Here is a 26,943-nt window from a genome sequence, read left to right on the forward strand (position 1 = left end):
AATACCCCATAATGACAACGTGTAAAAGGTTTTTTGAGATTTTTGCAAGTTTAATAAAAAAAAAAAATCACATATACATACGTATTCACAGCCTTTGCCATGAAGCTCAAAATTGAGCTCAGGTGCATCCTTGAGATGTTCCTACAGCTTAATTGGAGTCCACCTGTGGTAAATTCAGTTATTTGCACATGATTTTGAAAGGCATACACTTGCCTATATATGGTCCCACACTTGACAGTGCATGTCAGAGCACAAACCAAGCATGAAGTCCAAGGAATTGTCTGTAGACCTCCAAGACAGGATTGTTTCGAGGCACAAATCTTGGGAAGTGTACAGAAAAATATCTGCTGCTTTGAAGGTCCCAATGAGCACAGTGGCCTCCATCATCCATAAAATGTAAGAAGTTCGGAAACACCAGGACTCTTCCTAGAGTTGGCCGGCCGTCTAAACTGAGCGATCGGGGGAGAAGGGCCATAGTCAGGGAGGTGACCAAGAACCCGATGGTCACTCTGTCAGAGCTACAGCATTCCTCTGTGAAGAGAGGAGAACCTTCCAGAAGGACAACCATCTCTGCAGCAATCCACCAATCACGCCTGTATGGCAGAGTGGCCAGACGGAAGCCACTCCTTAGTAAAAAGCACATGGCAGCCCACCTGGAGTTTGCCAAAATGCACCTGAAGGACTCTCAGACCATGAGAAACTAAATTCTCTGGTCTGATGAGACAGAGATTGAACTCTTTGGCGTGAATGCCAGGCGTTGTGTTTGGAGGAAACCAGGCACAGCTCATCACCAGGCCAATACCATCCCTACAGTGAAGCATGGTGGTTGGTGGCAGCATCATGCTGTGGGGATGTTTTTCAATGGCAGGAACTGGAGACAAGTCAGGATAGAGGGAAAGATGAATGCAGCAATGTACAGAGACATCTTGGATGAAAACCTGCTCCAGAGCGCTCTTGACCTCAGACTGGGGCGACGGATCATCTTTCAGCAGGACAATGACCCTAAACACACAGCCAAGATATCACAGGAGTGGCTTCAGGACAACTCTGTGAATGTCCTTGAGTGGCCCAACCAGAGCCCAGACTTGAATCCGATTGAACATCTCTGGAGAGATCTGAAAATGGCTGTGCACCGACGCTTCCCATCCAACCTGATGGAGCTTGAGAGGTGCTGCAAAGAGGAATGGGTGAAACTGACCAATGATACTGTAGGTGTGCCAAGCTTGTGGCATCATATTCAAAAAGTCTTGAGGCTGTAATTGCTGCCAAAGGTGCATCAACAAAGTATTGAGTAAAGGCTGCAAATACTTATATACATGTGATTTCTTAGTTTTTTTTTAAACTAAATTTGCAAAAATCTCAAAAAATGTTTTTACACGTTGTCATTTGGGGTATTGTGTGTAGAATTTTGAGGACAAAAATGAATTTATTCCATTTTGGAATAAGGCTGTAACATAACAAAATGTGGAAAAAGTGAAGCGCTGTGAATACTTTCCGGATGCACTGTATGAGATAGATAGATAGATAGATAGATAGATAGATATATAGATAGATAAATAGATAAATATGAGATACATAGATATGAGATAGATATGAGATAGAAATATAGATAGATAAATAGATATTAGATAGATATGAGATAGATACATAGATAGATAGATAGATAGATAGATAGATAGATATGAGATAAGCTTGCAAGCAGGGCCCTCTTACCTCTATGTCTGTCTGTTATTACCCTGTTTTGTTCTATAATACATATCTGTCTATCCTCATATCTATCTATCTCTCCTCATATCTATCTATCTATCTATCTATCTAATATCTATCAATCTATCTATCTCATATCTATCAATCTATCTATCGATCAGAGCAGGAAGCTCCCTGGGGCTTGCGGTTGCCGAGACCCAACCTTAGGGTCTAGTAGCAAGCCCCGATGGTTGCGATGGTCTTGACCATCGCGACCATCACCCTGGTCGGTCGCTACAGCTGTGGGTGGTAACCCACAGCTTAGCTAGCGACCAGGAGGCCGCACTTGAAAACTGAAGCGGCCGTCCACATTCACAGAGAGCGCTCGCTTCTTGCGACCGCCTCTGAATGAGGGCCATTGTCTTAAACTCTGTTCCATTTGGAAGAGAATCCATCCATCCATCCCTCTTGTTGCCTTGCACAACTCTGCTGGGGGACATCTCTATATGACATCTGCACATGGCTCCTGCGAGCAGTTATTTTGTTCCTTTATTGCACAGAGATTTTCTTTAAACATTATAATTGTAACAATTTCCATATAACATGTAATGCAAAAAATACAAAGTAATTGTCAGCACCTAGGAGCAGCGGGGGAGGACTGGGCCGCCCGAAATTACCAACCATCCTCTGGGACTCTTTATGCTGCTCCGTCATAATCAGCAGAGATTTATATTCCATCAAGCTACAATATAGGGTAAAAGGAATGTTCCCTCTTCGCTGAAATAATTATTCTAAAATCTAAATCTAATGATGTGAACAAGGGCTGGTCAGAAAGTTTTCACCGAAAAGTCATTTTGTTCCTCTCATGCCTATTAATTATTAATCCGGAATCAGCAGATTACATTTTATATTAGATTAGTTTTCTTTTCAATTTCAAGTATCTGGGAAAATGAATCTCGGGGGTTTTATTATAAGAGATGAAATAACATAAGACTGTGTCTCATGCAACCTGAAAAGTGAACTTTACAATGTAGATTGTCCGTCACGTGCGCCGAGGGTGAGGCACAGCGTAATAAATACACAAGGTGCTGTGTTATTACTTATTAGAGCCTAATGGCGCGCTATAGCGCCAATCTGAATGATAGCGGTGCGGCACTAATGCCGCCCACTAATGGTGGAAAAACAACACACCACAAATTCTGTTGTGCAGCGCGGTGGCGCCATTCGTTTTTCAGCTCTCCTGAGCATGGCCATTTCGGGATACACTGTATTTGCTTTGGAAAGACAGCGACGAAGCATACCGCCATTCAGGGGCTATGAGATGGCTACGCTCCGTCCCTCACATGCAGGCTCCGTAGGTGCTGAAATGGTAGTAGTCGTGTCATAATAGCGTCTCTGAGTGGGGCATGGGTAGAGGCACCAAGGGTAGTCGGTGGACTTGCCATTGGGTGCCCAATTGCACAAAAAGTTACAACAGTACAAGACAATTGGCTTCTACTCTGCCAAAAAAATTACAATGGATAACGTTCCATGCCAAAAGGACGCAAATCAAACGCATCTTCCCTGGAGATGAGCGAATCTTTCGCCATTCAAATATTTTGTTGCATTTTAATCGCCATGAATCACCAAAGCACTGGTTCAACTGTTCCCCTATATGCATTGTAAATAAAATCACGCGGCTAGATCGGGCGCGATTTCTCCAGGTGATAGAAAGCACATAACGCTCCGCATACACAGACAGGATCATGGTACTGAGCAGTGGTGGTAGGTCTCCATTTATAGACACCCCTTCACCTTGTAACAGGTTAGGACATTTGCTAGAGAATGAGGTTAGAGCGTATGGAGGCCTAAACCCAGCGTAAAATAATGTAACTGGCGCTTACCTTGAACAATCAGATAAACGTGGGTGGTCTTGGTGTGGTGCTGTGTCTGCACAGAGCAAATGTAGGGTCCTTCGTCGTAGACATCCACCTTCTGGATGCGGAGGCTGTATTCCAGGAAGCTTCTCTTGTCCAGCTCTACCCTGGGGTCCAGGGACCACTTGTCTTGTCCAGCAAAAATGATGCCTGATCGATTCAACCATGCCACCTTGGAGCTCATGTCTTCTATGAAACATCTAGAAAAGAGACAGAATGCATCCGTTAAGGCGTGACAATGAGAGCAATGCACACGGGTCGGCGTTTCTGGGCACCAGACAGAACAGACAGAACCTTGGACACGATTATTATGATGCTGTTATTATTATACTTTGTTTATATGGCGTCACAAGTGGTCTGCGGCGCCTTACACAGAACATAAGCAGAAACCGTGCAAACAAAACAAACAAAAATACAAAAAGATTTACAGTACAAAACATTGCAGAACATAGACTACATAACTATAACACATTGCTGCATATACACCCACAAAACGGAACTGGGTGATCCCAAAGATTCGGTGACATTGATGGCAATGGGGACGGAGATAATGGCATAAGGGCGCGGGATGTACTAAGGATTGCATCGTGGATGCGATACATCCTGCCACTGATTGGGTACATACCATTGTTAATAACGCTGGTATGTACCTAGAAATAAGATTAAAATTGCGTAAGAGCTGTCCTTTGCGGCAGAAGGACTTCCAGGTTTCAGACCCTGCGCATGCGTCGTTTGAAGCGCGCGCCGCAAGGGACACATGGAGGGATCTCATTGGATTCCTCTCAGTGCAGAATGCCGAAAAGAAACCCAAAGGCTTCCACCGGGCCCACGTTCCGGAATGTATTGCATTCCTGTGCTTGACACATATGAGAATGAGTCCAAATTCCAAAAACGACAGTTTTTGGCCACATTTTCCCTTTAGTACATCCCGCCCTAAGTGAGGGAGGGAAAAGCACATGAGGGAAGAAAGTCCAGCTCCTGAATAGAGACAAGCAGTTTGGTTTTGCTGAAAATGGAAACACAGCCGAACTTTTTGGGTTCCTTCCGAGTTGAACCGAGTGCCGACTCTGGTCTTATCTCCAAGTTCAAAACTCAGATCTAAAAACTGGATCTCGCGTGTTTTTGGATCGCATTTAAGTCCCTCACTCGTCAGGTGTTCAAAACGGACTGGAAATGAAAGTTATTGATATTATAAATATTATAGGAACAAAATCATGTCCAAGTAATATGATTTTAGCTGTTTTGGTCAATTTAAAAAAAAATAATCCAAAACCAAAACCAAAATGCTTAAGGGTGATTTTGCAAAAACCAAAAACACAAAGATTATTTAGAACCAAAACATTGAGGTCTGCGCCATACTTACCGACTTTCTAAAACTCCTCTCTGGGAGCAGCCTGGAGATTAGATGCTGCTGTCAGCTTCGGGGGGGCGGGCTAGACTACAGACATCATTTGGCGCCACCTCTTTATGGGAAAAACCCGCTATTCACGGGTCCATACGGAGGGGGTGGAGCTAAATATTATTTTCAGAATTTAGCTCCGCACCCTCCCTACGGACCCTCAAATTCCTTTTGAAATCTCCCCATCCTACCACGTCACTAGGAATGGGCGGGATGCAGGAGATCTGCCTACTCTTCTGGGGGTTGCGGGGGGCTACCCGAAAAATCGGGAGTGTAGACAGTTATGCGCTCATCTCGTAATCTAAAGTGAAGGGGCAGGCAGCTAGTGATGACATGGAGGGGATGATAGTGAGCTATTGTGGGTGACCACCCACAGCTTTTGCAAGTGGCCAGGTGATGGTGGTCCATCGCACTTGCGATGAGACCCTTGTGGTAGGGTCTCGTCTGCCGCAAGCCCCAGTGAGCTTCCTGCTGTAATAGAGCAGGAAGCTCACTACTGACATCACAAGTGATGTCAGTAGGGCCGCCCTCAAACGGCAAGCGTTCCTTCGCCTCCGTTTGGCCAGCCACCCCCCCCCCCCCCGACCTGCCTACAAAACGGGGCGAGCTGTCGATCAACATCGACAGCCGCCCCGTTTGTAGCGAGCCCCGGAGCGAGTGAATTTCTCACTTGCTCTGGGACTCGCGCACGGGCTTTGCGCACACCGCGCATGCGCAGTGCCCCACCATCGACCCGCTTGCGAGCGGGTCTGAATGAGACCCTTAGAGCGGTAGGTATAAAGTAAACATATGACATAGTAAACTGAAGTTTTCAGACAGCTACAAATATTAATACAAAATATATTTATGACAAGCGGCGCACAGGTAACTCATCAACCAATCAGATTCTATTCACAAGATTCACCAATCCCTTTACTATAAAATATATTACTATCTTGACTGATTAGCTCTTGATTTCTGCGCCATTTTTGTCCCCGTCCGGCTGGTGGTTCCTCACAAAATGAGGTAACTAATGTTGATTGCTTTTGGCCAGTTTCCATTTGCATTCACAAAAATCCAAAGTGCACCCCACAGAGCGTGCCCTGAGCTGTGAGATGTACCAAGTGATACAGCAGGAACACCAAAAAGCTCTTGTACTGACTAAGAAAATATATTTATGTAGAGCATTGAGTGGTTCTGTATAACGATAGAGTGTAATTATTAGATGTGACATTTTTGTACTGTAGTGTCTCATGTTATAATGTATAATAAATGCGTCCTCTTTTATATTCCAAACTGTCCTCTAATGCATTGGTCTGGCTGGGAGGGAATCAGACACAAAGGAATAAAAAAGCACTATATTGTATCCCTGCATAGCACACACTCTAAATCATGGATCGCACTTTTAAAATGACACAGGTCACGTCTCACAAAGAGGACACTCTCTAGGTACCAGGATACACTGATCCTCTCCAAATGGTGGGTGTAATAAAGACCGGCTGCCCCTGAGTCACACTCTGCCTGCTGCAATTCATTAACTGGCTGCATAGATTCTATATATTGGGATTACTGGCCGGCTGTGCTTGGCAACCATAGCTAGAGTAGCTCCCTTATCAAACTACAAGAATGCTGCTGAATCTGTCTCCTCTCCATCACTTACACAGAATGACGCAGGCATTAGGGGCTCACATGCCCACACCGTGATTATTAATATTCTGATGTGATAATGAGATCTTACAATAATCACTATGGGGTGTCAAGAGGCAAAATGTACTATGGCTGGAAATGATAAAACATCAGGACCTGATTCAGGTTCGTACGCTAGATGCGTATGCAAATTTGGCAAGGCAGGCGATCACACGGCAAGGCATTAGCACGCCCACTATGTCTTAACGTGCGATCGCATTCTGTATGCAGACGCCCACCGGCCTGTCTTAAGACACCCACTTGCGCATGTCATCTCCAGGAAGTGTATGCAACCATCGGTAACATCGAGTACCATCGGATGCATACGCAGCGCTTGTGGTTGACCATACCCTATCGCAAGCACTGCGAGTGGTTCAGTGTAAAATACATCCAAGTGACGTGTACTGTGACGCTGGCTCTTAATTATGCGCGCCTCTTTAACGGCGTTGAGACGCTCACGCACGCCTGCGTTCACACCCCCCGTTCCTAGCGGCCAGCCCCTGTCACCACCCACCAACGCCTTCACCTGTCACTTATTCAGCCGGGCTGTCTATGCGCAGTGAGCGAACGCTTCCCGATCGCTCGCACTTGTTCACGCATTGCGATGCGTTCGCAATGCGCAGAATGCAAACAATCGTCTGGCTGCGTGCGAACGCATCCTAGCGAGCGAGTCTGAATCAGCCCGAGAACCCAGGCAAACATGGGGAGAACATACAAACTACATCCAAATAGTGGCCTGGTCAGAATAAAAACAATGGAAGCAATGCTAGCCACTGTTCCACTGTGCAATAGATAGACAGACAGACAGACAGAAAGTGCCTTTAACTTCACTGGGCATACGCGGCTTTATCGATATGGATATAGAGTATGAGCACATTTTTATAGGTTATATTCACGACCACCCCGCTATGTTTTTTTACCTATGAATACAAAGATGCCTTTTGCCAGAGGGTGGGATGCATCCTTCCACTCTTTGCATTAGCAACGCCGGTATGCCTGACGATCACCGCAAAGGATGGCTCTCTCGGTATGACCCAGAAGCCCCTCTTGTGTCCTTCTGCACTTGTACAAGCCCATAGGCTTCTATGAGTAACGCCATCAGGGAGATGACAGTACCCACCGTAACCATGCCCAGGAGGGCATCGCATTCTGGGGCTTTCAGCATATGAAAAATGCGGTCAAACACGCATTTTGGGGGTTTGACCTAATTTCTCCCTTTGATGCATCTTGCCCAGAGTGTTATGCTCCTGGCGGAGGCTAAACGATGCAACATTCTGTAACAATGCGATAGGCGGCGATACAGAATCTTAAAGTACCACTGGAAAAACCGGGACGAGGAAACTGCTCTCCGGCTCACATGAAGCTTGTTACTGTAATTACAATGGTGGGTTTTCAGCGTCTGCCCCAGAAGAAACAAGACACTGACGGATCATCGGAGAGGAGAACATAAATCACCGTCTCACCCGATCAGAAACATTTATTTAATTTCTCCTCGTCTCCCCACCACCCCACTTTCTGCTTGAGTCGCTCTCTTTCATTGGCTGATGCTATTGTTAGATGGCGGCATTGTCTGGACTCATTTCTCTGCGTCTTGTACGTGTAATATTTTATGTTGAGACTATCAGATGTTCTCCCTGCCTCTCCATCACTCTCTGCCCGTCTTGTTAATTCTGCAGGAAGTGGAGCCGAGCCGCGCTCCGTAGATAATATCCGCATCAATATTTCTGCTACTCAAGCGGAGAGGTATGGCGCACAAACAGAATTGTTATCTTTTCAGGAAACTCGGCAGCGAGAAAACACTGGCAGAGAAAAAAAAAACGAAATAAAACTCTCTCGCTAAGTATCACAGAGGAAGGGTTCTGTCCGCCCAATGGGAAAAACAAAACACCCACAATGCCTTGCAAATATTGAACATCAATCCTCTTTTTTATGTAATCAGGTTAAACAGAACAAGCAATGAAGGAATAAAATAAAGAGCTTTACACCTCCAGACGATTTCAGCATGTGGTTTGTACATGACCTCCTGCAACTTTTACTAAATGCAGTGATTTCAATTTTCTTCTGTGCTTTCCAACAGTGTATTTATATAACCAGGCAGATTTGTTCATCTTTGCTCTATCGATACAGCTGTATCCAATGCAGAATTCCAGGGCCTGGGTAGGGGGATGTGCTAAATTCTGATTAGGGGGTAAATGCAGTTTAAGGATGCTGGGATGTGGCGCGTCCCGCCAGCTATGGCGTTGTGTGGTCATTTACTATGGTTAAGATGTAACACTGCTACCGTGTCCAATTGTCTAGTCACATTGGACATCATCATTTGTTAGTCAAACGCTTATGATGATAAGTGATGAGTGACGGGTGATGAATGACCTGTGGGGATTACTTTATCCTTATAGCTATCAAATTGCAGGAAACAAAACAAGCGCAGTCTCACAAGGCATAAACAGCACACAGATCTTGCTAGGGTGTAAGCCAACCCATTTATCAAGCTTTGTATTTGCAAAACTGCATGCATGGCACATGTCTGATCTACCCCACCTGTCAGAAAGGGTTCAAAATAAATAAAATACATATATTCACTGTTCTTTTTTAGAAGATGCTGCGCACATGACTCATCAGGGAAGATGCTGCGCACATGACTCATCAGGGATGATGCTGCGCGCATGACTCGTCAGGGAAGATGCTGCGCGCATGACTCGTCAGGGAAGATGCTGCGCGCATGACTCGTCAGGGAAGATGCTGCGCGCATGACTCGTCAGGGAAGATGCTGTGCCCATGACTCGTCAGGGAAGATGCTGCGCACATGACTCATCAGGGAAGATGCTGCGCACATCACTCGTCATGGAAGATGCTGCGCACATGACTCATCAGGGAAGATGCTGCGCACATGACTCATCAGGGAAGATGCTGCGCACATGACTCATCAGGGAAGATGCTGCACATGGGATGCAGTTCACTTACCGGCGTCCGGAATGCCAGACGTCGGAATCCCGATGCTGGAAGCCCGACTCTGTACTAAAGATAGGCATCTAAATACCGAAGCCTATCTTTATCCAGACACTGAAATCCCGACACACGGCATCCCGAACAAAGGTAAGCGGGGACTGTTAGATGCCAGCTGCGGGGGGAGGGTTATTTTTAGGCACTCCCGGGATGACTTAAGGTTAGTCACCTCCCGGGGAGAGTTAGGGTTAAGCTAGGGGAAGGGTGGATTAGGGTTATGCACCACTGGGGGGAGGTTAGAGTTCGGCTAGGGGAAGGGGGGATTAGGGTCATGTACCACTGGGGATGAAAGTTTGGGTTAGGCTAGGGAAAGGGGGGATTAGGGTTAGGTGCCACTGGGGGGAGGTTAGGGTTAGGCAGCCCCCCGGGAGGGTTAGGTTTAGGGTGCGAGAAGGGGGGTTAGGGTAAGGCATCACCAGGGTGAGGTTAAAGTTATGCACCACCAGGGGGAGGTTAGAGTAAGGGACCACTAAGGGAGGTTTAGGGAGGGTAGAGGTTAGGGTACTGTCAAAGCTGGATTAGTGGCTGAGACGGAATCAGTGTAAAAATTAGCGTGCGCGACACCATCTTGCGAATGGCAGCTAGACTCCATTTTAGAAACAAGAATCTGCAAGACGCCATTTTGTGACCAGCGCCATTTTAAGTTACAACTCACGAGCTAAGTACAGATGGCAATGTTTCTGATAATCTTTTTAGAAGCCATGACAGGCCTTTCTGGGGACAACCTTGCATAGAGAAATTCCAAAACAACTAGAAAAACAGCCTCCTGAGAAAGTAAATAGAATAGACAATACACCAGAATACTGTGAGTGTTTTACAAATTGGGAATCCCTGTATATAGACAAGTATAGTTGTGGCAATTGTAATATAACCCAGACATTGATATACACAATTGAATTTGTCTGAATCCTAAACAGGTTTTAGTCTCACTCCCAGACAGAATGGCCCCGGCTTCACAGCTGGGGGTATCCACCTTGTTTGAGAAGTGAAGCTCACTGCCCATAACACATTTGCATTGCAGTTTGAAACTGTTAGCAAGGAATGAGATATGTGTGTATATATATATATATATATATATATATGTTAAATCCATCATAAATAGAATCTCATGCATAAACACCGCATATTACGCACAGTTGCGCTGCTAACATGACGCACAGTAGCGAATGCACAATATCCTGCATGCGAACGCTGTTTATTAGCTGCATGCGTGCCATCTGCCCCAAATCAGATAAACCTAACTAGCGTCTTTTCTCATATCCCTAATACTTACATAATGCACACTTACACAAAAGGTTCCATAGCTATAAAGTAAAAGATCCAAGTTTTATTCATTTATTACAAATGCTGTGAAATAAAGGCTATTTGCTAACTAAGGTTTAATACATGATAAATAAACCGTGTTTGATATTATACTGATCTGCACTTTATCCACAGCTTTCTGGTATCATCGGTGTGAAGATCGGAACATGCGTTCGCAACTTATGGACTGTAAAGACATAAAGAACCAAAATGTACTTTGTAAAACCAACAGCCTAGATGTGCATGAGGTGCGAAAACGAAGGCAACCAGCTGTTGGAGGCTGGACTGTGGCCATTTGAATCAACCTGTTAAGTGCCTTGTAACAAACGCACCGTGAAGGAGAGCCAATGGAATTGCAACAAAACCTCTCTTTTGTTCAGCTTATTTCTGGGGGGGTATAAATATGTGTGCTCTGACCCTGGGTTTCTAGTCTATTCTGCTGATTGCTGATTGATGGAGGTCTCTTGCTGATGCCGGAATCTGGTCCCAGAGCGCTTGCGTATGTATGACTGTATCTTGGGTCTGTATAATTTCTTTGCGCTAAATTGTACTTAGATTACAGCGTGTATTATCTGTACTTTGGTTGAATAATACTTTGTGCTTTGGAAACACATGTTCAAGGTCTAAGGTCTTTATTTTACTGTATGACTGCGTACGCAAATAGCGTCAATTTTAGAGGTTTATAGGCAGGGTTTAGAAGGTATAGTTAGGTGCGTATAGAGGCTGAAATCCAGTATCCTTTGTACTTACCAGCCCCAGTCAGGAATCTGACGGTTTGGGCTTCCAGCGTCAGTATTTGGTCCGCCGGCAATACATCCAGCGGCATTACATACCGATTCCTTGCACATGCGGGCAGATGATGCACGCATGACACATATGGGTAGATGCTGAGCACATGACACATACGGGCAGATGATGCACACATGACACATACGGGTAGATGCTGCGCACATGACACGTATGGGAAGATGCTGCGCACATCACACATAGGAGCAGATGATGCACACATCACACATACGGGTAGATGCTGCGCACATGACACATGGGAAGATGCTGCGCACATGACACATACAGGTAGATGCTGCGCACATGACACATATGGGAAGATGCTGCGCACATGACACATACGGGTAGATGCTGCGCACATGACACATACGGGCAGATGCTGCGCACATGACACATACGGGCAGATGCTGCGCACATGACACATACGGGCAGATGCTGCGCACATGACACATACGGGCAGATGATGCACACATGACACATACGGGCAGATGCTGCGCACATGACACATACGGGCAGACACATACGATTAAATGATGCACACATGGCACATACGGGCAGATGATGCGCACATGACACATATGGGCAGATGTGCGAACATGACACATACGGGCAGATGCGCGCACATGACACATACGGGCAGACACATACGATTAAATGATGCACACATGGCACATACGGGTAGAGGCTGTAAACATGACATGCTGTTTGAGATTTCAGCCTCAAAACCGCAAACTGATAAATCAATCATCTCCGGATATAAACAGCGCATCACGAGCTGTGTCGTCTCGCAAACCACACGCAAAACCAGCGCCTTTAATGTCAGTCTGAACAGTTAGTCAGATGTCTATTCGTATCTATTTCCCCTTTGTTACAGTACCTTAGGGGTGGGGGGGGCAAGTTCAGGAACAGGTGTTGTTTATGGCTTCCGCGGGGTATTAATTATGATCCAAACTGCACATCTGCGCAGCTTGACCAAGGTCTCCGGCAGGAGAGCGCGGCTGCGGAATGTTGATTGTGTAAGTTATTTTCTTTTAGAAGACCTATCGGCAGGAGACGTGGAGCCGGTCTACTCCGAGAAAACGCTAGCGAGGCACTAAGAGAGGAAACTTTAAAGGCAATAGGGTGTGAAATTCGCCGTGCCTGCTATTAGCATGAAATTGTTAACCAGCGGGGTAAATTCAACAAATAGTCCAGCTGAATATGTGTTTCTCAATGGTTTCCATGGATACCAGACCAGAAAGCCTCCTTTAACTTTTATAACATTCGGGACGGGGGCCGCCCTCCGACTTGGTAAATATACAGCTCTATTTGGCCTCATCCTACCCACTGAGCTCATTTGGGCAATGGCGCAGAGCTACAGCACTGGGTGGAAATTCAAGGCTTTCAGCAGGCCGACATCTCCTGTTTAAGTGGATGACCTGAGTCACGGCTTTGAATATTTATGTGAGGAGTTTAAAAAACATAATTTGCAGCAGCGAGACGGTCGGATGGTTTAATGGCGAAAAACTAGATGCAAAAATAAATACATAAAATAAATAATGTAACAGGCAGAAATATGTAACGTCAGCAGTAGCGAATGACTAGGTGTACATTCATCTATTACAATTACCCCTAAATGTACATACGCAGCCCTTCAAAGAAAGACACCAAATTACTGGCGCGTAAAGTAACTATTTGGCGGACTTGATATATTCCAAAGTTGCTTTACCATCCATTAGACTGAGGCACATACTGTAATTAAGCAGCTCAGGAAAGGTTTGGGTTACCCTGCTGTATAAGGAATGTTAGCGTTAATCACTACAGATTGTAAGGCGGAATTATAATGACATGAATATAGAGGAAATGTACTGTAGCTTTACCTTACTTTGGCCAATGAGACAGGAGCAATGATCAGTTCAATTTAAATTATGAGTCCCCAGCGATCCGACGGACGACTGTGCGGGCGACAGGCCGACATATTGGGCAGCCAGTGCACAGACGACCTGGTGCCCAACCACCCGATATGTCGGCCTCTCCTGCATCCTGCTGCATGGGGCGGTCGTCAGATTGAGCCGCATGTAGGGCCGACCCGACGATGCGACTGACGACTCTGCGGGAGCGCACATGGCCTGACATAGTGAGTACACATTACATGATATTGACAACATATCGGACTGATCAGTGGGATCGTCCAATATATCATCTAATATGTAAGCAGCTTGACGAGGTATCCACTACTAGATATACAGACGAGAGCACGATAACGACATTGCAATCGTGCTCTCGTTTGTATATCTAGTGATGTGCCTACACTGAGCGTTCAGTCGTTCAGTCCAGGCACATCTATCATCCCCGCACATGCTGAACCTGACTGGATCGTCAGGTTGACCAGCATGTACGGGTGATGATAGATGTCGGAAGCGACCAGCATGCACGCGCATCGCTGGTTTCTTCTGACCAAAACATGCCCGATGCATGCACGATTTGCAAGCGATTGCACGATAACGACATCTTGCTAAATTCGCCTAGTGGATACCCCAAGAGATACAAAAAGCAAAACTTCCGTCCACACAGTCAGACGAGCAAACAAAAAATACAGGTGCTAGCCGATTTAAGAAAATCAATTGGAAAACCAGTAGAAGACAAAAAATAAAGGAAATCAATAATGCTGGCCTCCATGGAAAAATGAATCAATAAATTGGGGAGAAATATATTAAATGGACCAGAGGTCATTTGGGCTGTATAATATGCGGGCGATCATTGGGGTAGGTATTAGTGCGCTGATGGCCAGGGCGCATTTTATTGAGGGCATAAGGGCCTATGGGCCTGATTCAGAGCCGGACGCTCTGACCAGATCGCTCGCTCTGAATCAGGGCCCTCCTACCTAATATTGGAACGGCCTTTTGGACGCTTGCATAGCTGTGGGTTACCTTACCAACCACAGCTTATGTGAGCGTCCATGATGATGGTCGCGATGGTCAAGACCATTGCGACCATCGGGCTTGCGACGAGACCCTTGCGGTAGGGTCTCGTTGCCGCAAGCCCTGGAGTGCTTTTGGCTCTATCAGAGCCAAAAGCACTCCCACTGACATCACTAGTGATGTCAGTGGGGCCGGACCCAGACGGTAGGCGTTCCCATGGGAACGCCTCCGTCTGGGCAACCACGCCCCCGGCACGCCCACCAAAGGGGGCGTGCTGTCAATCACCATCGACAGCACGCCCCCTTTGTAGCGAGACCCTGAGCGACGGCTTCCCCGTCGCTCGCCGGGTCTTGCGCATGCGCACAACGGAGCAGCCTCCGTCGTGCGCATGTGCATTTGGGTACCATCGAGCCGCTTGCGACCCTATGCTCGTTTTCTGGTGTTCACTGTACTTTTACAATATATTTACCACACTGTCACCAGGGTTTAGGCTGCTGCCGCATTAAAAACGCCAGGAGGATTTTACCTGTGATATATTTATGGAGCAACAAAGGACAGGTACATAATGGCATACCTGGGGAACATACAGGTACATAATGTCATACCTGGGGAACATACAGATACATAATGTCATACCTGAGGAACACACAGGTACATAATGTCATACCTGAGGAGCACACAGGTACATAATGTCACACCTGAGGAGCACACAGGTACATAATGTCTTACCTGAGGAACACACAGGTACATAATGTCATACCTGAGGAGCACACAGGTACATAATGTCATACCTGGGGGACATACAGGTACATAATGTCACACCTGAGGAGCACAAAGGTACATAATATCATACCTGAGGAACACACAGGTACATAATGTCATACCTGAGGAACACACAGGTACATAATGTCATACCTGAGGAGCACACAGGTACATAATGTCATACCTGAGGAGCACACAGGTACATAATGTCATACCTGAGGAGCACACAGGTACATTATGTCATACCTGAGGAGCACACAGGTACATAATGTCATACCTGAGGAGCACACAGGTACATAATGTCATACCTGAGGAGCACACAGGTACATAATGTCATACCTGAGGAACACACAGGTACATAATGTCATACCTGAGGAGCACACAGGTACATAATGTCATACCTGAGGAGCACACAGGTACATAATGTCATACCTGAGGAACACACAGGTACATAATGTCATACCTGAGGAACACACAGGTACATAATGTCATACCTGAGGAGCACACAGGTACATAATGTCATACCTGAGGAGCACACAGGTACATAATGTCATACCTGAGGAGCACACAGGTACATAATGTCCTACCTGAGGAGCACACAGGTACATAATGTCATACCTGGGGAACACACAGGTACATAATGTCATACCTGAGGAGCACACAGGTACATAATGTCATACCTGAGGAGCACACAGGTACATAATGTCATACCTGAGGAGCACACAGGTACATAATGTCATACCTGAGGAGCACACAGGTACATAATGTCATACCTGAGGAACACACAGGTACATAATGTCATACCTGAGGAGCACACAGGTACATAATGTCATACCTGAGGAGCACACAGGTACATAATGTCATACCTGGGGAACATAAGGTGCATAGCTATTAGGTATGTGGTGAAAAATAAAAACATTTTGCTAGGTGATGACCCCGCTACAAAGCCGGACCCTGGTATAAAGCAAAACCTCCATCACAATAAACAGTTCACGAAAACAATTTGGTAACCAGCTGAATTTTACCGTCATTTACATATTCTTGATTTCATTACAGACAAGTTTAGTTCCTGAATAAAAGAGCAGAGTTTTAATACATAATGACATTTGTGAGGCCTGCATTAACTAATGGGGCCAGAAGGACCCCCGCCGTGTAATGGCGCAGCACTTACATCTCTCAGATAGCAAAACTCAGAAATACGTGTCAGTCTCCAATACGTTGTTTAGTTTATATAAAGCACAAGAGCCTTAAAGCTGCTACCCTCTAGGGGAAATATTTGCTATGAGTGTCACCCCTTCCCTTCAGGGCTCACTATTCTTACATGGTGACAGAAGGCGGTGCCTGATTGGTCCTCCGCTCTCACCCCCCTCCAATTCCCTAATTCAGAGCTTATTGTACCCCAACCAACGCTCCCAATCTCTACTTCCACAGAAAGGGTGAGGTTGGTTTGGACGGTGCGTGCTCATACTGCAAACTAGATCACAGCCATCATCTTAAAAGTCAATTACGTTGACAAGTTTATTCCATTTATTGGTTCCAAAGGTTTTGGCGCTAGGGCGTAACCAGCGATAGGAGGGAAATCATTTGAAGGGCCACCAACACGGCAGTACCTGCAGGTATTATTTACTAAGCAAGAGCTTCCAAGGATAACTTTATCTCTCTCCGAGCTTGACACATCTCCCCTTAAGTGCCTCATGCCTCAGTTTTGACACTAGCTCTTAGTGAATTGGAAGAGTGAATATGGTTAAGGGGCCTATTTACTAAGCACTGTTAGGAGACAGAGGGCCTGATTCAGAGCCGGACGCTATTTGCGGACGGTTTTTCCCAAAAAGGGGCCGGCTATTTAAATTGAGCGCTCGCCCTTTGCGGTTTGTTGACGCCTCTATGTCTGAGCGAGCGAACGAAAAATGCGCTCGCTATTTTGTAAAGACGCCACTTTGCCGTTCGCATCACACGTCATCTCCGGTATTTATTAGATTAATCGGGTACATCGAAAGGCATCTGAACTGCTCACAGTGCTTGTGGTAGGTTTTTCTTACCACTATCACTGCGAGCAGTTCAGGCTAAAAGACAACCAAGTGACGTGGTCGATGACGCTCCTTTACTAATTATGCACACCCATTAAAACGCCCTTTTGACAGTTAGGCACGCCTGCGTTCGGATCTCCACTCCCCCGTTTTCAAGCACCTTCCCCTGTTACCACCCACAAACGGTACATTCTGTCAATCAAATCAGCAGCCCCTCGCTGTTTTGCAAGCGCACTATTTCCGATCGCAATGACCGGTTTGCGCATGCGCATTACGAACCATAGGCATGCGCAGTTGTGCGAACATCGCTCAGAGCGAACGAGCGACCGCTTACGAGCGGCTCTGAATCAGGCCCAGAGTGCAAAGTGATAAGGTACCAGCCAATCAGCTCCCAACTGTCATTTTTCAAACACAGCCTGTGAGATGACAGTTGGGAGCTGATTGGCTGGCACCTTATCACTTTTCACTCTGTCTCCTAACACTGCTTAGTAAATAGACCCCTAATATCTGGCTTCAGCCTTTATAACCCCAAAGCTTCCACTCTGGGTAAATGACGAGCCCAGGTTAAAACTGATTATCATAGTAAAATCTACAAATAAACTTGTTAAAAAAACTAAAAAAAACAAAACTGATTATCATAAAAAGTCAATTGTGCATCTTAAAATTATAGAAAAAAAAACAAAACTAAAATAGGGAGAATAAGGGAAAGAAGACGCCTGAGCGCTGTCATTATCCCTCTCTTGGCGCTGACCCGATTCCATATATAGTACAACCTTGTATTGCCGGCAGGTGACTTACACCTCCAGCAGTGTCCTAAACTGCTTTTTAATCTGGTGCCTGCTGCTGTGACATTAGCGTATGCGAGAACTCCTGAATAAAGAGCGTTTGAGACGGAGCGGAGTGCGAGGCGCGCACGCGTTGTGATGATGAATGGGTTCTGGAGGAAGACGTTCAAGGAGAGATGAATAATTACAGGTAACGTCGTCCTGTATAAGATCCTTCTGATTATACGACTAAAGCCTCAAAACAAATATTATAAACGGTAAACGGGGGGGGAAGGAAACCGGGCCGCCGCCGCGCCACCGGCGAGGGATAGCGAAACGATACACTGATAACTGTATTTCCCAATCTCTACACTTTACAGGAAAATCCGCATTACTTGGTGAATCTGGTACATCTTATATATTTGCAGTGGGTTAAAAGAGATGTAAATAACTTCACCGAAAAATAAAAATGAAAATGACAAATTTGTTTACTGTAGTGGGAGTCTATGAAAGGAGCTAATGATGTGGGGAGTGCGATCACTCCCAGACAGATTAATAGATTAAACGCTTTTTTTTTTTTGTTTATCTCGCAGTAAAATGTACGGCTCCGTCTCCGTACAGTAACTCAAAGAGATGAAGGGGAATGAGACATAAAACAAGTAGCTTGTATGTGGTGATCTGCTTTACTGCAGTGACTGTGATGTGTACCGTAACAGGACGGCTAATAGCAAATATAAATAGTATATACTGTATTTGATGCCTCAAGCCATGTGAACACAGCCCACCTGAAAGTAGACTTGCCCAGTCCCCTCTGGTGTTGAAAGAGGACTGCGCAGACTCCAGTCTTCATGTTCTCCAGGGAGGCTTCATGCCCTTTCCCAAAATGGCCGCCGAGGTCACTACTGAGCAGGTGCAGGGGCCATATTGTCTCTTTACTGTGTAGAGTGACATGGTGGGAGACAGAAGTTTCCAGCTTAGCTCCCATGAGAGACCCTAGTGTATACCTACATAAAGCTGTTTCAGCATCCTGCGCTCATTTGCAGCATACACTCACCGGCTGGTGAGCTGTATACAGTCCTACTTCGATCAAGCTCCACTCCATCACCAATGTGCATGTAACAGTGAGCACAGCTGTACCTGCTGTCTATCAATAAACCAACACCACTGTTTAAGTAACTGAGGCCCTGATTCATTATGGAACACACTTGCGAATGCAATAGGGATTACGCAGGCAGTTCAACTGCGATAGTATGCTAATCCATTGCGATCGCTTTGCAGTCGCAGCCCTACATAAGGACGACCACTTTACCTTACACACATCCGTAATGTTTAGCAAGACTGCAAAACCATCGGTACAATTGCGTACCATCGCAGCCTCATGCACACTTGCACAAGCTCTGACCTTACTTAGAAATTGCTAACTTCAGCGCACGCTATCAGGCCTCAGGCTACGTACGGCATCGCACTGGATAATTTATGCACGCCCATGCAACGGCGTTGAAACGCACTGGCACACCTGCGTTTCGCCCACCACCCCCATCACCACCCACAAATGGCAATTCCTGACAATAACTCTACAATGGGTCTGCATATCGCTGCGATCGCAGTCCCGATCTCAGTGGCCGGTTCGCACACGAGCACTGCAATGCCTGTGCAGAACGCAAAAATTGGCAGATTGCGTGCGTATTAGCAACTGCAATCCTTGCTGAATCAAGGCCCTGAGTTACTTAACCAGTGGTGTTGGTTTATTGCTAGATAGCAGGTACAGTCGTACTCACTGTTACATGCACATTGGTGATGGAAGGGAGCTGTGCTGATCACAGTTTGAGCCATGCGCTGGTCTGTGCCTACATAACTCTGCAGTATCAACACCTGCACACACAGCGCTGTAACAGGACAAAAATGCACCCACTGTGCTGGCGTGCCCCCCGAGCACTCGACATCATGATATTATGTACATGACAGCTCTGCGTCGCGCAGAGAGGGCGGGGCCGGTAGCACTGGCGTAGCATTTCTTGTATGAATTTGCACTGCTCATACCCAGAAAAGCGCATGCACCCATACAGGTATGTGCAGCTCTGCAACTTCACCAACTGCGAGCGCACGCAGACTGGGAATAAAACGCACATACGCCTGAGAAAGCCGATTGATAGTGATGGCTCTGAATTTTTTGTGATTGGTCGTCTGAGCTGACGCTGATTGCAGATTTCTCTGTTGCTGGGGCGTAGATTACATTTTTGCGAGCGAGTTTATGCCATTTTTTTTACGTACACTAGACAGGGAGGAGTCTTTGCAGTGTTACGTAGGTTTTATTGTAATTCAGTTGATGGTTTACAACATGGGGGCAAGTGGGACATAAGTGTTAATGCTTATTAGAACGCATCTCCAGCGCTATATGGGATGTAGTCATAAACCTGGCTGTCGGGATGCTGGAGCCGGAATCCCAAAACCAGTCAGAAACACAGCGCCGGAATTCCGACGGTAAGTACTGGAGTTACGGGGAGGATTAGGAGTTAGGGCATACTAACATACATAACATACATAACAGCGGGGGGCGTGCCTGGCCATGACATCACATTTGGGGGCGGAGCCGCATGTTTGCGTCATCGTGTTGCCAACCCCTCTTCACAAATTTTCAGCATTGTGAAGCAGGGGGCGGGGCAACGATGACGCGATTCAGAACGAATCGAATCACGTCTCTGCGGGGGGTAGTGAGGGATGCTGGCTTCCAGGAGGTTTGCCTGCCTTTCCGGGGGGCTGGGAGCGGCACCTGAAAATCGGGAGGCTCCCGGCCAAATCAGGAGGTTAGGCAAGCCCCTGAGTTAGGGTTAGTCACTAGGGGAAAGGTTAGAGTTAGGAACTAGGGGGGAGGGTTAGTTTTAGGCAGCATAGGAGGGTTAGGTTTAGGCGCCACGGGAGGAGGGTTAGGTTTAGGCGCCATGGGAGGAGGGTTAGGTTTAGGCACCAGGCGAGGAGGGTTAGTTTTAGACACCAGGGGAGGAGGGAGTCAGTTTTAGGCACCAGGCGAGGAGGGTTAGTTTTAGGCACCAGGGGAGGAGGGTTAGGTTTAGGCACCAGGCGAGGAGGGTTAGTTTTAGGCACCAGGCGAGGAGGGTTAGTTTTAGGCACCAGGCGAGGAGGGTTAGGTTTAGGCACCAGGCGAGGAGGGTTAGTTTTAGGCACCAGGGGAGGAGGGTGAGTTTTAGGCACATGGGGAGGAGGGTTAGTTTTAGGCACCAGGCGAGGAGGGTTAGGTTTAGGCACCAGGCGAGGAGGGTTAGTTTTAGGCACCAGGGGAGGAGGGTTAGTTTTAGGCACCAGGGGAGGAGGGTTAGTTTTAGGCACCAGGGGAGGAGGGTTAGTTTTAGGCACCAGGGGAGGAGGGTGAGTTTTAGGCACCAGGGGAGTAGGGTTAGTTTTAGACACCAGGGGAGGAGGGTTAGGCTTAGGCTGTGGGGGGAGGTTAGGTTTAGGCACTAGGGGGAGAGGGTTAGGTTTAGGCAGCAGGGCGGGAGAGCTAGGTTTAGGGGGAGGGTTAGGATACTTAACTACAGGTGTTGGTATCCCATACCCAACACTTCTATACAATACATAGAGGCAGAAATACACTATTATTACATATTCTCTTCTCTGAGTCACTTAGGCCTATTTTACAACCAATTCAGCATCAGCCGATCAAAGCACAGTATAGCAACACGTTCAGTAAGGAGTAGTTGTGCTTACTGTATATGTAATGCAGCTAGATTACTGTATATATCTATTATGTTCTCTCTCACTCCTCTGCATGTTAAGAGATCAGCACCAGCATTAGATTGGAAGTGACCCAGAGACATCATAATCATGGGAGGAGGTGAGTAAAAGGTGGTAAGATATATCAGTAAGTGGCATTAACAAACCCCCTCTTATTCATCATCATTAAATATATTATCCTAGATATTAGAAGTCACCATTTCTTTATGCAGTATAAAAGTGCTCATGGACGGCGTGCTGCGTTACTGTAACGTCTTCGTCGCTCACAGTGGGTGGTGCAGTATTTGGGGACAGATGTTATCACTACAGTTTGTGCTCTAGCTGGATGCTGGGCTGAGACAAAGCTGAGTCTCAGGACCCTCCCGGCACCCCGGTGGGAGATGTCATTATTGTAGATATCTCTCAGCAGTGTAATGACAGCTATTAGATGTAATACATGATTTACAGCGAATCTCATGGATAATATACATTATCGTGTAGCTGGTAGATGTAAAATTGATGGCTCCATTAAATATGAATCTATAACCACACGTTTCACGGCATAAAAACCAAATAACAAATGTAGAACTCATAAACAGGGACAGTCCTGTCTGCAGTCAGTTCAGTCTCACCAGAATCACTCCATGACACGAATACATCATACGGAATACATTAGTGGCCACGCCCCAATACGTTTCATCATTCTAATTGGACATTCACTGACACGCCCCTTACACGCCCATGGGACAGACTTTTTTTTTATGTTCCCAAGTCGCCCCTAAGTCACTTCCCAAGAACGCCCATTGGCTGTCCACCGCCAGCTCTACTACAAGCGACTCCATTTGCAACAGAGATCTCTGGCCCTGATTCAGATCCGCTCGCGAGCTCTGAGCGCTCGCAAGCGGGTAGATGTTGGCCCAGTGCGCATGCGCACGATGGAGCCGGCTCTGTCGTGCGCATGCGTGAGACCCGGATAGCGACGGGCAAGCCGTCGCTCCAGGTCTCATACCAAAGGTGGGCGTGCCGGGGGCGTGGTTGCCCAGACGGAGGCGTTCCCATCGGGAAGCCTACCGTCTGGGGTCGGCCCCACTGACATCACAAGTGATGTCAGTGGGAGTGCTCTCGGATCTGATAGAGCCGAAAGCACTCCAGGGCTTGCAGCAATGAGACCCTACCACAAGGGTCTCGTCGCAAGCCCGATGGTCGCGATGGTCTTGATCATCGCGACCATCTTCCTGGCCGCTCGCTATAGCTGTGGGTGGTCACCCACAGCTATACGAGTGGCCAGGAGGCTGCTCTAAAAATTAAGAAGGACGGCCCTGATTCAGAGCGAGCGCTCTGTCAGAGCGTCCGGTTCTGAATCAGGGCCTCTGTGTACACTCAGTGGTAAAGGGCCAGCAGGCAGTCAGTGCTACTCTCTCTAATTACAGACAGGACCTTCCTGCGCTAAGGCCCTGTGAAACCTGCCTACTCTATTGTACTTACTGTAGGGATGGCCTTTGACCATCAATGGTTAACAACCATCTATGGATAACCACCGATGGCCGATGGTTTTGCCATTGATGACGGAGATCCAATGGTTCTTCACCATCCATAGTACAGGGCCAAGCAATGTTTTTTTTACCTCCAGTTGCTGAGACACAGAGCTTAGCTCTGCCACTGACACATCCCACAAATCTCTGCCCCTACTTCCCGATTGGCCTGCTGCCCAGCATCAATTAAAGCAGAGATGAACATTGATGATTCCCAACTGATGGTTTAACATTCACACCATCGATGTCAAGCACCAATGGTACCATGGATAGTGACCATCGATGGTTAACCTACCGATGGCCATCCCTACTTGTACTGCTCGGGATGAGGCTGTCAGGACGGCACAGCGGGGAGTGTGGCACAACATAGGGAGTGGTTTTGGGGGTAGCATGATATAGGAGAAAGAGGGGTGGGCATGGCGGCCCGATTTTGTCATCATGGTCACATCACTGCCTATACAATGCAGAGTTTACGGGCATTGTACAGCAGGGGGTGTGGCTGCAATGACACGATTCATGCTGACCGCCCACTTCATCCTGTAAGTAGGCGACTGGGGACGGGTGTTGATCGGCTCTGGGAGGTTTGTACACTTTTCCAGGCGTCCCAGTTTCTGGGAGCCTCCGGGCCGTAGCTGGAGAGTAAGCAAGTATACCATAGACCCATCTAGCAGAGCAGGCATAGAGTGACTGATAGTTCAACAAACTTGCTTTTTAGAACTGAACCAGGTAGATTGGTTTATTCATGTACAGGTGTTGGGCCCTGTAAAGCCGCAGTAGCTCAAATTAGTCTATTCTCAGGTTTTTGACCTCAATAAGATTTAATCAAGACACTGTCCTAAAGATGTGGGAGGAGCTTCAGCTGTCCGCAATGGATTGAGCATGTAGAATGATACATTTTAATGAAGCTGCAGTGGAATATCAGGGTTATACTGAACAGCGTATTATGGTGCAAAACCTAACGCTGCTTCTCCGCAGTTGACAGACCATTTAAAATAGACTGCACCAATTAAAAGGTCAAGAGAGCTGATTGGACAGTTGATTATCCAATCAGATGGTAGATGCACTGACAAGCCTCAAATGGACAGTCTGTATTTTCTCCTGCGCTAGGCTTACTGCAGAGTCAGAGGGGCAGCTATTAAGCAGTTCTACTAGTTTGAGGAAGGATGGTTTATTTAAAAGATAAGACCATACTTGCCGACATTCAGCTCCCTCCTTCCGGGAGGGAGCTGAATGCCTGCATTCTGTGGGGGGCGTGGCCGGACTGTGATGCCGTTTTGGAGGTGGGGCTGGGGGCTTGACCGCCCAATCGCGTCATAGTGGCCCCGCCCCCTCTTCACAATGCCGGAAAAAAGGCATTGAAAAGCAGGGGGCGGAGCCTCGATGACGCGATTCAGCGCGAATCGCGTCATCGGTCCCCCTGGCAGCGGGGGTTTTTACTAGTAGTCTGGGGGGGTAGGCGGCAGCCGGGAGGCTTGCCTGCCTTTCCGGGGGGTCGGGAGCGGCACCCGATATTCGGGATGCTCCCGACCAAATCGGGAGGGTAGGCAAGCCTGGATAAGACTAAAAAAAATTTAAATTTAGAAGTAAATAGTTTAATTCTGTCCCTATATAAGAATACACCTCTATGGTGCAGAATACAGCCATACTCCAGCCCCCAACACAGTTCAGCAGCCAGAGCATTCCAGGGGGAGATGTTTCAAGCCTTGGAGAGAGAAAAAGTGGAGCAGTTTCACGGTCTGTGAAATGACAGTTAGAAGCCGATTGGTTGTTTTCCAAGTCTTGATACATTTACAATAACCAAAAGTGATAAGTGGATTCTATAATTGCTGCAGATGGCAGCTGGATGAAGCTGTAACGGACTGACACCCGAGTCTGCGGGAATCCTGGCTGTTTCATGTGAGAATTACCTGTGCAGCCCCGTTCCCCAATGAGCAGCAGATCAAAAAAAAAAAACTGCGGTGGAGACAGATGGTTAAAGACAGGGACAAGACACAAGAGTGAGATCAGTGGCAAAACGCAAGCTCACATCAAACGGCCCCGAAATATAAAGAGACAGATTAGAAATGCAAAGAGGGGACTTTAAAAGAGACAGCGACAGTGACACGCACATATGCTAAAGGGAACTTCAAAGATGTCCTTCTTGATGCTACAAACGCAGGAGATCAGACGCGGAGAGAGAGACCTGCGCAGGTCGGCTGGGGAACGTAAGCAGATCACAGGGGAGAGAGAGGAAATCAGCCAGGACCCGGGTCTGTTTACTGCAGCCAGAACTAAAGGTGCCGCCACAGCAGAGGGGGGGGGGGACTGCGCCCACCCCACGTTAGATGTCGCTCTTTGAAGGAGATGTATCAAACCTTCGAGAGAGATAAAGTAGAGAAGTTTCCCATAGCAACCAATCAGCTTCTCACTGTCAGACTGCGCAAGATAAAAGACAGCTGATTGGCTGCACTTGCTATGAGTATCGTCTCCACCTTATCTGTCTCAAAGGTTTGATACATCTCCCCCCGTTTATCTTATTAGAAAAAAATAAAAAAAAATAAAGGGAGAGAAAAGAGTGTAACTGGGAATAAAATGTGCGGCTGAAATATTGCACAGACCTGCGCTGAATTCAAAAAGGAGCCAAATTAAAAAAAAAAAAGTTTAGTATTTTATTTATATTGTTACCATAACAACCGCCGGCCCCTGGCTGTTTGCGCCGCTGTAGAGCTCCTCACACTGGGTACAGGTAATGCTTTTATCACATCGCTCTCTCCTCATTATAATCACCGGCTCAGGGAGCAGCATTACTGGAGCACAGACTAATCCATTAGGACGGAGAGGTGGAATAATGGGTGAAAAACAAAAAAACAAACAAACAAAACAAGACAACGGGCCTGATTCAGACCCACTCGCGAGCGGCTGTCCGCTCGCAAGTGGGTCGATGGTCTGCACTGAGCATGCGCACGACGGAGGGAGCTCCGTCGTGCGCATGCGCCAGACACGACGAGCGAAGGACTTTCCTTCGCTCGTTGTGTCCGATCAAAGGGGGCGTGCTGTCAATGTTGATTGACAGCACACCCCCTTTGGTGGGCGTGCCTCCCTGACGGGGGCGTTCCCACGGGAACGCCTCCCGTCAGAAGCCGGCCCACTGACATCACTAGTGATGTCAGTGGGAGTGATTTTGGCTCTGATAGAGCCAAAATCACTCCGGAGCTTGCGGTTGAAAACCTCAACCGCAGGCTCCGGCTCGCAATTTCGATGGTCGCGACCATCGCGGCCATCAAAATGCACGCTCGTATAGCCTGTGGGTGGTGACCCACAGCTATACGAGCGTCCAGGAGGACGCTCCATGAAAATGGAGCCCGGCCCTCATGCAGAGCGTGCGCTCTGCTCAGAGCGTACGGCTCTGAATGAGGGCCAATGTTTTTAGATGCACTGTACAAAAATAAAATAACATTTCAATATGACTAAAAAGAACTATGCTGAACGAAAC

The 26,943-nt window shown here is 47.1% G+C and overlaps 1 protein-coding gene across 3 annotated transcripts in view; it reads right to left on the bottom strand.

Moving 5' to 3' along the window:
• Positions 1–26,943, bottom strand: part of LSAMP (limbic system associated membrane protein) — an 802,309-nt gene that overhangs the window by 424,263 nt on the left and 351,103 nt on the right. For all 3 annotated transcript variants that reach the window (XM_088448049.1, XM_088448048.1, XM_088448047.1), the window contains exon 2: positions 3,570–3,802. In XM_088448049.1, the coding sequence (XP_088304175.1) occupies positions 3,570–3,802 (233 nt within the window). The remainder of the gene's footprint in view (positions 1–3,569; positions 3,803–26,943) is intronic.

This window comes from Taudactylus pleione, unplaced genomic scaffold (assembly GCF_031769625.1).
Source record: "Taudactylus pleione unplaced genomic scaffold, aTauple2 ptg000449l, whole genome shotgun sequence".
In the NCBI taxonomy this organism is placed as follows: Eukaryota; Metazoa; Chordata; class Amphibia; order Anura; family Myobatrachidae; genus Taudactylus; species Taudactylus pleione.